This window comes from Aptenodytes patagonicus, chromosome 7 (assembly GCF_965638725.1).
Source record: "Aptenodytes patagonicus chromosome 7, bAptPat1.pri.cur, whole genome shotgun sequence".
Classification (NCBI taxonomy): domain Eukaryota; kingdom Metazoa; phylum Chordata; class Aves; order Sphenisciformes; family Spheniscidae; genus Aptenodytes; species Aptenodytes patagonicus.
Window position 1 is genome coordinate 8,673,523 of NC_134955.1, and position 13,867 is coordinate 8,687,389.

At 34.6% G+C, this 13,867-nt stretch overlaps 1 protein-coding gene across 1 annotated transcript in view; it reads left to right on the plus strand.

Annotated features, from left to right (window-relative positions):
* ELP4 (elongator acetyltransferase complex subunit 4) overlaps positions 1-13,867 on the plus strand; it is a 159,098-nt gene that overhangs the window by 48,478 nt on the left and 96,753 nt on the right. The window contains exons 6-7 of the mRNA XM_076343502.1: positions 3,974-4,058; positions 9,466-9,654. Of these exons, the coding sequence (XP_076199617.1) occupies positions 3,974-4,058; positions 9,466-9,654 (274 nt within the window). The remainder of the gene's footprint in view (positions 1-3,973; positions 4,059-9,465; positions 9,655-13,867) is intronic.

Genomic DNA, 13,867 nt, shown 5'->3' on the forward strand with positions numbered 1-13,867 from the left:
TTGAACTGTTCTTCAATGAGTGAACTGTCTCTGTAATTGTAGCTAATGTCTATTGCAAGATAATTACAGTGCTTCCCTTGCAGGATCAGAGATACAGAGGCTTTATTTGGGCCAGAAACTCTTGGCCCTTTTTAGAAATTATATGTATCTATACCTATGTCCCTCTCTTCCTATCCACACAAGCACTTGGCTTATTTATAGACTTGCAAAGAAAGGAGATTGACTGATTAGACAGAACTAAGTTATTGACTGACCTTTTACTTTGCAATTAAAGATCAGATTTGGAGGTTATATACGTCATTTGTTCACCTTAAAGTTTGGATCAATCTTTCTTTGCTGTGTTTTTGCATATATGTGTATGTATCTGCTTTTTGGCAGAGGGAGATGAGAAGTGCTGTGTTTGCACTCCTTTCTGTAGTTCTGGTACCTGATGGCTAAATTAGATTACAGGGTCCCCTGTTGGATAATCACTCAAGAATGGGTAGAAGTCCATTGCCCCATGATAAACATTAATTGAAAACAGATTGGGAAGTCTGTTCTCCTAAAGGAAGTAGTAAATGGGACTGGGTGTTTGGTGCCAAAAGAAGGCATAAACCTTCTCTTTCTTCTCTCATTACTTTTTATGTTAGGAAAGGGCAGTTATGTCCTGTCCCTAATGCTAGGACCAGGTTAACAGGTTTGTGCGGCTGACAGCAACTGTTTTCCAGCTCTTGTTGCTAGGATATTCTGGTGTCCTTTTCGATGCATTGCTAAAGCTGGTACTTAACAGGAAGGCAGAAATATCCTCTGTGATAACTCTGTGCATTGCAGAAAAGGCTTACTTTCTACCCCTCTACTTCTATCCTCATTGTTCAGTTGCAATTACCAAAAGAGAAAGTTTGACAATCAAGGGAACTAAAATAATTAAGCTGTAGTTTTTCAATAAGACTCGTAAGTTTTACCTTAAGAATGTATGTGCTTTTGAAAAAGAATAAATTTATCTAGAGTCTAGATTTACCGATAAATTTAGATAAAACAGGCTTAACTGTCTTGCCTAATGGGGTCTCCTTATACATAATAAGGCTATTTGTCATACCCTTGATAACCTAACCTTTGTTAACTGCTTAGAAACTATCAACAGAGAAGTCGGAGGCTCTGCTGTAACCGGGATACCTTCTTGCCAGCTCCTGCTTTATCCATTACTAAATTGCTAAACAATAAAAAGAGTAAAGAAGGAATTGTTTAAACCCATTATCAGAATTAAATGGTGTTTAGTAACAAAGCCAAAAAAAGACTAGAAATTAGAAAATAAGAAATATCTTATTTCCTTCCTTAAATATTATGACAAACATTGCCAGAAGGGTAATGCAACTTGTTTTCATAAATAGTGTTTCCACAATATTTTTAATGTCCTTACTTACATAGCATGGTTCAAATTCAAGTAAACCATTAATATTTTAGCAAGAGGTAGAAGAGCACCTATTTTTACATTTTAAAAAAATCTATATGCGTTACATTATTTTCTTTAATTCTTTCTTTGCTGCAAATCTTTTTCTGATGGATTAGTTGAAGATCTCTTTTATTTGTTTTAATTTTGGGACCCTTTAATGCTGCTAATGCTTTAGGTATTTTATTCTTTTATCCACTAACTTTTAAAAGCAAGTTAGTAACAAATCAGGAATTGACAAGTATTGTGATTGCAGTATATTCTCTGGCATCCCTATAGATAGCATGGTAATACTCATAAGCAAAATAAGTGGTAGATACACAAACTTGAAAATACTAGTTTGTGGTGACAAAGACCACAGTCGTCTTTTTGTATTACACATACTGTGTTCCTGGCTGTGGCTACAAGATAGTTGCAGACTCCTTCCTAATGTTGCTGAGCAGCAGTTTCTATCTTTTCCAAAAGGATAAAGGAATATCCAAAAGGATACACGAATGCTTCTGGTTATTGTGCAGATTCTCTCCAGCTCTGGCAAAACTGGGAAGAAATCGCAGCGCTGTGTAAGCAACAAGGATTGTGTGTTTTGCGATAATGTGAAGACGTGGAGAGAGAAGACATTTTGGCTAGCGTGGAGGCTAAAGCCCTCTTCCCCCTGTAAACTGACACCTGCAAGACAGTATAGGTATAACATTTAACAGCCATTCCTTTTGCAACGAAATGCTAGGAAAGTAATTGACTTCATAAGCGAAAAATTTACTCTTTCTTTTCTGTTTGAGATGCTCTTTTTTGTATAGCAAGGCAGACTTTACACATTAAATGTCATGTTGAGATTATATATTGCTGGTTATTTTCAGCTGTGAATTTCATAGAGCGTATTAAATAATTAAGGTACATCAGTTTAACCAGTAGCCTTCTAGGGTACTAAATCTGAGAACAAACGGAGTTTAATTTGGAAACCCTGAGAAGGGTCATCTCTTAATGTTTTCTGACATTGAGTATTTCAAAACTTGAAATTATTATCACTATATGACTTTTTTGATTGTAGATGTTTATAACTTAAATATATCATTGGGGGGGTGGGTTTGGGTTGATACTGTTTTCTTGAAGGAAATGTAGAATTCTGAGTTAAAGCAATGGTGGAAAAGGCAAGTGTTTGCAACTCTGAAGTGCTTCTCAGGAAAGTTGTCTTCTCTCCTGTGCAAAAGTATGAAAGCAAGTTTATTTGGGTTTATTTAGGTATTCATTAGTAAAATACATTTGGATAACATTTTTGGCTCTTACTAAAGTAATGGGAATAGTTGCATTAATGTTGGACCAGGTGATCTTTCAAGGTCCCTTCCAACCTGGGCTGTTATCAGACCAGACATATAAAATGACTGGAGCAAGTAAGAATATTTTTAGAGGCAAAATTTTCAAAATAACCTGTCATATTTCCCCAGAAGTACACAAGAAGGTTTGAATCCACAACCCTTGATGATAATTAGTGAGACTAGAAGGAAATGCCAAAGCTAGAAATGATAGAAGGGCTTAAACTCTCAGCTGCAGTGAGGAACCTACATCAAGTGCAGACACACAAGCCAGTATGCTCTATGGGATTTAAGAAAACAGTATGTCTCTTTTAAAAGTGAATAACTGGATTGCTTTTTTAAAAGTAAAGATTAGGACTTTCTGTGCTTTGTATGTGTTAGCCTGTGGACTGGCGAGCATGGCTGGGATGGCACTGAAGTGCTTTGGACGTGCAGGAACTGGACCTTCTAAGACTTTGACAAGATGATCTGCTGAACTTGCATTTGGTTTTAAGTCTGCTTAAATCCATTTGTAGCCACTGGTTTGCTTTTTTTTTTAATTTTATGTTATATTTTCTAAATAATACATAAAATAAATTCTACCTTACAATTCTGCTGTCACACAAATAAAGCGTTAATAACACCTGTACTGTATGGATACAAAATGGAACCATAGTGTAGCAGAATGTATGTTATGCTCTGGTGCGCTATTATCTGAAAAAAATACTAACAAAAAATAAAACAAATTAACCACATGAACTTTTTAATTGTGAAAATGTTGTCTCTCATTTTTGTTGGTTTTGATTGTTGTAGCAGTTGTATGCATGAAAGTTTTCAGTAATAGTCAACTCTGTTCATCAGAGCATTGATTAGGTATACTTGGAATAACAATTGCTTAGATCTTTGTCAGTTATAGAAGATTAGTACTGTGCTGTAATGGTTTCAACCTTAAGTTGATACATTAAATCATTAATCTTCTAGATGTAAGTGAGCCTGACATAATTTAGTTATCTTAATCCCTAGAGATTTTAGCTTTCACTAAATGTCTGAGCACTGAACTAGTTAACATGAAGCAGTCACAACTGCTTAGAATGTCAACTTTATTCAAAGAGGTTTGGGTTTTTTCTTCTATGACACTTTTTTCTATATGACACTTTCGGACCTAACGCTGCATCTGCTTATATTTATTTTTAATACAGCTGTTAGAGACATATAGAAGAGTATTAAAATGTATTACTAAACTATTTCTTCTTACCAACAGTAATATGAACAGTGCTTACGCAAGGCTGCTGCAGTCCATTCAGAGGATCATTTACCAGGAAGGGTTTGATGGCTCTGATCCCCAGGTACTGAAGATGCTCATACTTTTCTATAATCCTGTGACTAATGTTGTTTTTTGAATTTTCAAGGGTGGCACAAGAAGGTCTTGGACAAAGTAACAAGGAACAAGCTGTTTCTAAGCATTGCTAAAGTAAACAAGCAAAGTAAATAGAGAGAGTGGTTCATATTTTAATGTGCATTTGGAGTTTTTACCTGTTACAGATATGCAGACCATGCAAGAACGGACTGTAGTCCAACATTAGTAAAATGCATATTCTGTGCAATTAGCTAATAAATGGATTGCCAAATGTAATGTAATTAAGCAAAACACATTTTCCCCTACAGTATTGTTTTTTCAAACTATTGCTTTAGCAATAAGGTGTTCAAGACTTTGGAGATTGAACATTTAATCTTAAACTTTCAGATTTTTTCAACGTTGTTTTAACTGGAGTGGAGAGAATTTTTTAATGAATTAAATGGTGCGTATCTTTATGTAGCAAGCATTGAAACACAAGTAAAGAAATAAGAATGCTATTTCAGCTTACAAATCGAAACAGCTTACCAGACTTCTGAAGATCTCTGTACTCTTCATAAATCATACTATGGGTAATCAAAAACATTTTAAGCATAACAACATAGGCTGAAAGCCCTTTTCTAATTTGAGCAGTGTCGTATCTATTATTCTTTGTCATATTCAGTAATATGTGAGTCCTTTGGAGTTCATGGAAATAAAATAATAAATTATATATATTGATGCTTAATTGATAGGTAATTATCTTTATTGTTGTACAATAGAAATCTTACTACAGTAGAAGTTAATTAGTATAGATACTGGAGACCCTCAAAGAATATAATAGAAAACTGTGTACTGTTATCAGTTGAATATCTTAGAAATCATTTTTGTGGGGAAGATAATGTTGGAATGGATGTTTTCATGTCTAACAGTATGTTTTAGAAACACTACCTGCCCAGAACACTTGTGTGTAAATTTAGGTTATTTGTGCTCAGTGTTTAGTCTCCGCTGAGATTTGTGGGAGAGCTTGCCTTCCCTTTGGTGGCAGTGCCAGTCTGGAGGAGTAAATTGGTCCCTGACAGGCACCTCTCCCCACTTGCTGTGGTAGCCATGGCAACAGGCATGTCATCCTACCGTACAGCACTGTGTGTAGAGATGCTCCTCCCGCACGGTGACAGGTCCTGTGGAAGCCCGAGAGCTTGCCGGCTGCAAAGAGCAGCGCTGAGTGAAACAAACACCCTGCCAACCTTCAGCCAGCAAACAACCTCCTACTGAAGAGATTAGGCTGGTGTTTCTTATTTTTCTTTGTATATTCCTGAATTCTTTTTTTACATGTAAAAGAAAATGAAGGTTGGTCAGAGTCACTATTTTTGGGTTTTCTGCTTGCAAGCTGGGAAAAATTAAACATCATGGATAGTTATTTTCTGTACTTGTTGTTCATTGTTTCAAAATGTCTTACTAGTGTCAATAAAGCAAAACCAGAACTTTAACTCAGATTAATTTAAAAGTATATGTTTGCTAAATGATGTATGTAAGTTTCTGAGGTGAAGCTTTAAAAGTTAGAAAAAGAGTCCTTTTTCAGGCCAGTTTATCCATCTAGAAAGCCATTAGCGCTTGCATAGTTTCTGTTTCAAGGGAGATAACGCATATGACTTACTGGAGCAGTTTCTGTTGCTTTCTTTTAAGATTCCTCTTTTCCTCATGCATCATCTTTCTTTGTACACTCATATTTTGTACATTTAGAAGCAGTATATAATACACACTTCTTGAAAATATGCCCAGAGTTGACTGTAGTTATGGCCCAAAACATGCCTTGGATCTTTCTATCTTCCAAATCTATGAGAAATTCACCTCTCTGCTACTCCATATCCCCTTCTATTTACTGAGCCTTCAGAAGTACTTTTTAAGTAGCCAGATATGAAGATTGTAGAGTAAGGACCAGCCCGTATTCTTCTGGACCTGTGTCCTTTCCTGTATATAATAATAATACAAGCTTCTGAGAAGTTTGTACATGTATGCTCTTCCCCCCGCAAATAATCCTCTCCCCTTTGGGTGGGTCCTGTTGGCAGTGGCTTTCATGAAGTTTGGAGAAAACTGCAAGGGCCAGAATGTAGCAGGGAGGTACTGAACTTTCAAGAGATTTACCTACTGGCTTTAAGTAGATCCATTAATCACCATCTCTGAATGACAGAAGCTGATGCCATTAATGCTTCATTTTTTGTACTGTGAAGTATAATCCTTCCAAAATCTTTATACTATGGAGGTCTAGAAATGTGTTGCCTGTTGGATCTGGATTCAAAGGAAAAGTTTAACCTGACTGGTAAAACTTTCAGATATTTTTGTCTACTTTCACATCAATATGCCAATGATACTTCAACTTACTACTCCTTTTTACCAGTATTTGAAAACGGGTCTGGAGAAAAGTGGGCAGAATGTGACTCACCCCAGCTGACAGAGGTTTGACACAATTAGGAAAATCAGTGAAAACTACCATTACAGGTTTAGTAGACCTCTGATAAAATGGTCAGGCATTTCTAGGACCTAGTATGATTAGCTAACATTAGTTTTATAGGACCATCTGCTGTTGGCCATCATAGATTAATATTTCTTGACTGTCCTGCATGGCTTTGTGGGCCTTAGGACAATAATTCCTGTTTGAGGTATTAGGCTACAGAAGAGTTTGATTGAAGTTAACCAAAGCAATTACCTGTTTGTTCACACTGACTGGAACATCTTTGCCAAGATCTGTTTGGAAATTCAGGGTGTGAATGACATATAACCTAGAAATATAAGCATCAGTTTTACATCCTTTCTAAAACCTCCTAGTAACTCTTCGCTGCTGATCATTAAGTATGAATCCTGTATAAATTAAGCATGGTTTTAGGTCATACAGAATAGCACTTGTTTGTTTCAAAATATTTTGGGCTTTTCATGTTTGACAACAGAACTTTCATAAGCAACTATATTTCCTTAACATTTCTTTGTATACTTTGGAGCTCAAATTGAGTGACTTTCAGGGTAATAAAGTTGGGGGGGATTGTTTTTTTGTTTGCTTGGAGTTGGGCTTTTTAATCAGGATTCTTGCTGCCAAAGCAAACATTGGTACAAAAATTACATGAAAAAGGTAGGAAAAAAAATCCAAACTAATGAGAGTATAAAAGATCTAGTGGTATATCTAAAAAAATGTTATCCTACTCTTTACTGCAGGCTTGTTGCTATAGAATATTAGGCTTATGCTTTTCTTATATTTCAGTTATGGAATAAGCCGTTTGTCAGGGCCTTGTGGGCCTGACAGAATTACACTAGTAGAAATTCTGTTACTGGTCAAAATAAATACATCTGATATTATCTGGTGTTTGAATAGCTTTATTTTTTACAACTCATGATTTAATATTGTGAAACAAGCATCTGTCATCCTTTATCTAATAAGAGAACTGATATTCTAATACAGTTTTTTCTCTGTTAGTATGTTGTTCTTATGGATGTTCTTCATAAGAAAAAATTATTTTTCTCATTAAAAAAGCTTCTGTAATTTTTATGTGTTTGCTCTGAAATTTTGAAATACCAGAACACTTTCTCTGCGTGGTCAATATCCATTATATCTGGATAGTTTTCTTAAACGCCTGATTTTGTACTGTTCTTAAACACACATCAAGAAATGCGTGAATCTGCTCTGATTAGAAGTCACTAAAGAATATTAGACTGGCGTCTATTTTTCCTATTCTTTTTAAAACTGAACATCTGAGCCTAACAAATATCATACAGAGAAGTCAGATTGTGTCATATTATCCTGTACTATTATCCTGATCTTCGTACAGTAGTGTAAAACGTTAACTTTACCTAAGTAAAGCCTAAAAGCCTGCAAAGCCCGAGACTAAAGGATCCACCAGAGTTAAAACATACATCGCTTTCACAAAGATTGTAAGCAAATTGGCAGATCAGCTCACTGTGTAAGCCATGAGAGTTGGCTAAATGCAGAGCCATGTGGTACTAACTGTGTTTCACAACTCAGGCTCTGTCTACCCAATATGGAGAAGGAAGTATTTATAAGAGTAGCCTCTTGTCTGGTGAAAACCTTTTCTCTGGATTTCCAGAGCAGCTGTGCAATGTTTTGTGCTTGATAATTACTGTTTATTCCAGCTGGTGGAAATGAATATCTGCAGTTTATCAAAGCACTTTGCTGTAATGGACAGTACCTGGAAGCTTTTATTTATCTAAACTAGTATTTATTTTTTATATATATATATATATATATATAAACAAAACAAACAACAAAAAAAACCCTGGCCTTTAAGTATGAACCCTGAACTCTAGAAATGTATCTTTGATCACCTTGTACAGGAAGTCTTTCAACAGGGTGCTTATTGTCTCTCTCTCAGCTATTGATAGCAAATACACCTAAAATCCTTCTCAAAGATCACCAGGAAAGGTCACATAAAATAAGCAGAAATGAGATTTGTCATCATGAGAGATGACATTTTACTTTGCATAGACAAATTACAACTCTGGCTTCATAATCTGCCCGTTCAGAAAAGGGGCTTTATCTTAGCCACTGCCTCTGTTGGATGCTCTTCTGCCAGCGTACTGCAGGGCAGCAAACAGTCTTTAGATAGGTAACACATGAGACTGTTTAGGATTTTACATGTCAAAACAGCTTAGATTCTAGTACCCAGTAGCTAACTAAAGCAGATCCAGAAACACTCATGTCAAAGACTTTCAGAAAGGTGTATTCCTAAAGAGACAATCTGCTGATGTCTCCATCAGACTGTTTCTCCATAGCTGTGGGTAAACCTTCCTTCATTAGTTGGAAGGAGTTGACAGGAATGTAGATGATACTTACAGTGACTTCTAAAATCGTGAAAGGGCCATGTGTTGGTGAGGTAGGCCACCGACCTTGTTCATTTAGAAGAAGCAGAAAAAGTGAAACTAAAGCAAGCAGTCAGAATAGTCAGGTTATGAAAGTAACACAGCGGAAAGTTGAAAACGGAGGGAAAAGTTGTGTTTGATTACTCAGGCCCTTCCAGCATATCAGTTTAGAGCTGGGAGAAAAGATTCTTTTGCACGGTTTTTAAGGCAGTGATGGAGGAGAGAAAGGACATGAAAATTCATAGTATTATTGGATCTTGTGTCAGAATATACTTACATTTAGATGGTTAAAAAATGCAAATGAGTAGTTTTCGGTATTTCCATGCTGTCTCTTACACTCATACTTGCTTATCTGACATAGCATGATATCCAGTCAGTGAAAAAAATGCCATTCCATTTGTAATTTTTGTAAGATCGTCTGAGATTAAGCTATGATTACGTAAACTATGTAATTATTATGGATATGAATTCTATAAATTGTATTTTTTAAATACATTACATGACATTTTCCTCTTAATATTTAAAAAATAACTGGCTTTTTTTTTTTTCAATAGAAAAAACAAAAGAATATTTTGCGGATAGGAATTCAGAGTCTGGGTTCCGTGTTGTGGGGTGATGACATTTGTATCAGTGATACTCCTGAAGATATTAATAGCCTTACAAAATTTATGTACATTCTCCGTGGCCTCCTCAGAAAATCTTTGTCAGCCTGCATCATCACAGTGCCCGCTCACCTTATCCAGGTAGGAATGCTGTCTTTCCTATATTTCATAGCTGACACATCAGTTAGCAAAAATTTAAAGTTTATGGTAAGAAAATAAATGCCATTTTGGACATTTTGCAAACTCCTTTTGTTCAAAGGGCAAAGTTAAAATATAACTTCACTGTAGCGTTTCTGTACTTTTGTGGGACAGTTGTGCTGCAAAATCTACAAAGACCTAAGCATAAAACCATCTTAGATACAGTTATGCCTTGTGTGGGTCTTAGTCTTTTTTGAAAATCTATCAAAATTTCAGAAACTGTAAAAAAGCAAAGAGAATCCTACTAGTAATCTCTTTTTTTTTCTTTCTTTCTTTTTTTTAACAACACCCTGCGCACTTTTCCACTGCCTTCAGAACACTGTTTAGAGTTTCAATACAAGACACTTCAGTCCACTGTCTTCATCTGTCATGCTCATTATGATGATGTGTGAACTTGCTTTTAAAGCCAGGAATTGAAAGATACAAGTTTACTCTTTAATTCTAATATCCCCTTGTATTGGGACCAGGAGCAAACCAGTTATGGTATCAGAGTAATTTTCCCAACTGCAAAATCAGAAGCTGCTGACAGCACCTTTCCTGAGAGTATATGGAGACTTAAAGGTACCTGCTGGAAATAAAGTTTTTCAGCAAAAGGAAAAACGTAGCTAGTCTTTTTTACTGCAAGTGGTAAATGTAACTTACAAAAGCAAAATTATTATTCACAATGAACAGAGAACCTATAATTTTAGATATTAGTTTGATTTTATTATAGTAAAAAAATAATGGATAAAACCTCATATTATGCAAAATGTTTTCATAGTAGATGAGTTATCATTAGATTAAATACTATCTTAGGTAAGTACCTGACTCTCACTTATGTATTGCATTTTGCAAAGGTGTTTGAATACCTGCAAATGTTATTTATCTAGATACCTGATGCACTTACTGCTTCGAAAATAAAGAAACAAACTTGATTTTCTAGTTTTACCATTACAATCAAAAGTGTATGAATATTTCTTTTGCAGGGCAAACCTCCATCTCCTTACTTAGCTCTTTTTAAATATTAGATGGCAGTTTGCCTTCAAAAAGATGGACAGTAAAATTTAATGCAATGAATAGAATTTATGAATGTAAAACTAGCATCCTTCTTTTTACACGTTGGAATTATCTGTCCATAATTGGGACATACAATCAGTTTCATTGTACTTTTTTTTATATACTATGTCAATAAAAGGTATGATCATATTTTAGAGAAGTCCAGAAGCGTCGCTAAGAAACAAACTGAAGGATGAAGTTTTTTGTTTGTTGCAAACTTACCTGGAGTTCATTTGGGTTTTGTGTTTATAAATTCCATATAAATCAATTCCTGTGGAGTTAGGATTGAAATTGTATCTCATTTTTTAAATAACTGATTTTATAATTTTAACAGAATTGTTTTACAGTAAGTGCTAGAATATTCCAAATAATAAAAAAAGAAACATTTCCAGAATCTTTGCTTAGCAGCCTTAAACAAATGAGAGCATTAAATTTGTTTTGAAATTGTTAAACTTCATGTATCCTTCTTTAAGCACTAAACTATGGAGAAAACTGTCATTAGGAGGAGCAAAGCTGCTTGAGGGTTCCTTATACCCCACATTACTCAGTTCCCAGAGCCCTGCTGTGTAGTTGTTCCACTCTCCAAGAAGCCTGTTAAAGAGCCCCTGAGAGCATGTGTACAGCCCTCCATGTTAATAGTTAATTGGTGAGGATGGCAAGATGAGAGGACAGCCGAACATGTGGTCTCTCAGGCTCAAGCCGTAGACAGACCTTTAGTTATAATAACAGCAGCTGCTCACATTCTCACAACCCAGCTACTCACTATTCTGTTGCTGAGGTTTCTTGCTGGATTAAAAAAGTAAAGAAAATATTTTTTCTTTCCAAGAGAATAAGAGAGAGGGATTTTTTTTTCCAAGTGCATTTCTGTATATGTATTTCATTTGATCAGAGTAAGTTCTAGCATATGCTTTCTCTGTTGAATCTTAAAGTCAGTACACTGAAGGCATAGAAAATGCACACTATTTTTCTGAAGATGTAGTAAATGCCACATTTATTCCCTGAACTACTGTTTCTGTATTTTCTATGTTATCTTTTGCCTCCCAACTGTATTAATTAGGTGGTCTACAAGTAAATTCTTCACATTAATAATTTCCATGAAGGTAAATATAAGTTCAAAACCACATTTTAATCAAGGTTTTGTCTTCATAACATATACAGAAAAATAGTTTCATTTTTACCTGCTTTTTCTTGAAAAAATAGATTTTTAGTAGTGACTCATACCATATCTTGTCTCTGTCAGCCCCCAGTGAAGAAGAAATAAAACTCACAATTGGTAGTACTGATTTTCAACATGGACAATGTCTTTCCAACCCAGACTAGTTATAATTTTTATATGTAGTTTATGAATAATGCATATGTATATGGAATATATATATGGAATATATATATATAGTTTGAGATTGGTTTCTTTTATATATTTTGCCAAATACTTCGCATGTTGTACTGTGACAGGGAGTTCCACAAATTAAATCTACCTAGTTTCTTTCTCTTTCAATAAGTTTAATTTTGCCTTTACTTTTCATAAATTGTATCTTTGTTCTTGGCTGATGAGACAGTAAGATTATTTTATCTTTTCTGTATTCTGATTATTTTCTGTTTTTTCTCATGCTGCCTCCTTAATCTGTTTTTAAAGTCACTTTTCTTTTAATCATATTTTACTTTGTTACAGTAACATAATACAATAATGCTATTATTGTTTGATCACTTTTCCTACATTCTAATGTCTGCTTTGTCTCTTCGATGACTAAAGAACATTAAACAGTGATTTTGTTCTTGATGCTTTTCCCTCTGTGGTACACATCCACCAATGTGGCTCTTTCATTATTCTAGCTATTCATTGTCTTGGATTTAATAACTCTGAATTGCATTTATCCAAAGATGATGCTCATTCACTCAGTTTGGTGACATGTGACATTGTGACATGTGAAGACACCGAATGTCTTCACAGTCTTCTGTAAGGCTATATTTTGGTAAAAGACACAAATTTACAAAAAATCTGGTTGTCTACAGAGTTTTTTCAGAATAATTTAAGGAAATTGTAATCCACTAAAGAACAGAGATTCTTTGTGTTTTATTGATGAAACTTCTAGTGTAAACAGTGCATGAAGAAAAAAGAAGATTCTTTTTCTCAACCACAAAAATAGGAGTACATTATTCTGGAAGAGGATTTCAAGAAAATGACACTAAAAACTTATCCAATTATGAATTTTATTCAGATGATGTGTGACAAGTTTTACTTGATTGATATTTTCTACCGATTGAACATACTCTTATCTTACACTGTCTGTCAGGTAATAAATATTGAGATACTTATGAGTATGATTAAAATAGTTGATGGAAGGTTATTTTTCAAGTCTTTCTACTGCTTCTTGAAAATGCATTGTGCCTATGAAATCTGATGCATTTGAAAAGGGAAAATTACTTCCATTTTTAAAATCTAGCATTGATCAAGGATGGCAGACTGGAGAGGGATTTCATTTGTTGTTACACTTCTCAAATTTAAGGAATATTATAAAAACAAGGACTCTCTGTATGTTGATAATCTGTGTGTTTTAGTACCTAATTTAGAAAAAAAAAAAAACAAACCAAACTTTTTGTGCTACAGAGTGTGACTTAAAGGACTTTAATGTCACTGGTTTATACTTGCAAAAGCCCTAAATTAGAATTTAAAATATTTTCCTATTGTAATTTCTTCTTTTTCTTTAATTACTAGAAATCATTGGTAAGTCCAAAAACACCTTTCCCCCAAAATACTAAATAATGTTCATAATTCTGTTCTTCTGAATTTTGTATCACTTAAGTAGTATTTTTTTGAGTAGATTATTATTTTCACTGGGAGAAAGCGTAACACTTTTATTAAAGCCATTCTTTATTTTGAACTTGAGGCTGTATTACTGGTAAGGACTAACAACCATATTAGTCAGCATGTACCAAGGGAAATTAATTGACTAATGAAAAGTCAGTATGAATAAGTCTTGTTACAGAACCTGTCCTCAGAGTCTGAAGTTCTGTTTAGCAAGGTATTTTCATTATTTCATCCAGTATGTTAAAAAATTAATTTCCTACAATATTAATGTTTTGATGCTTTGAATTCACTGAAGTGCATAAGTTACTATAGGTT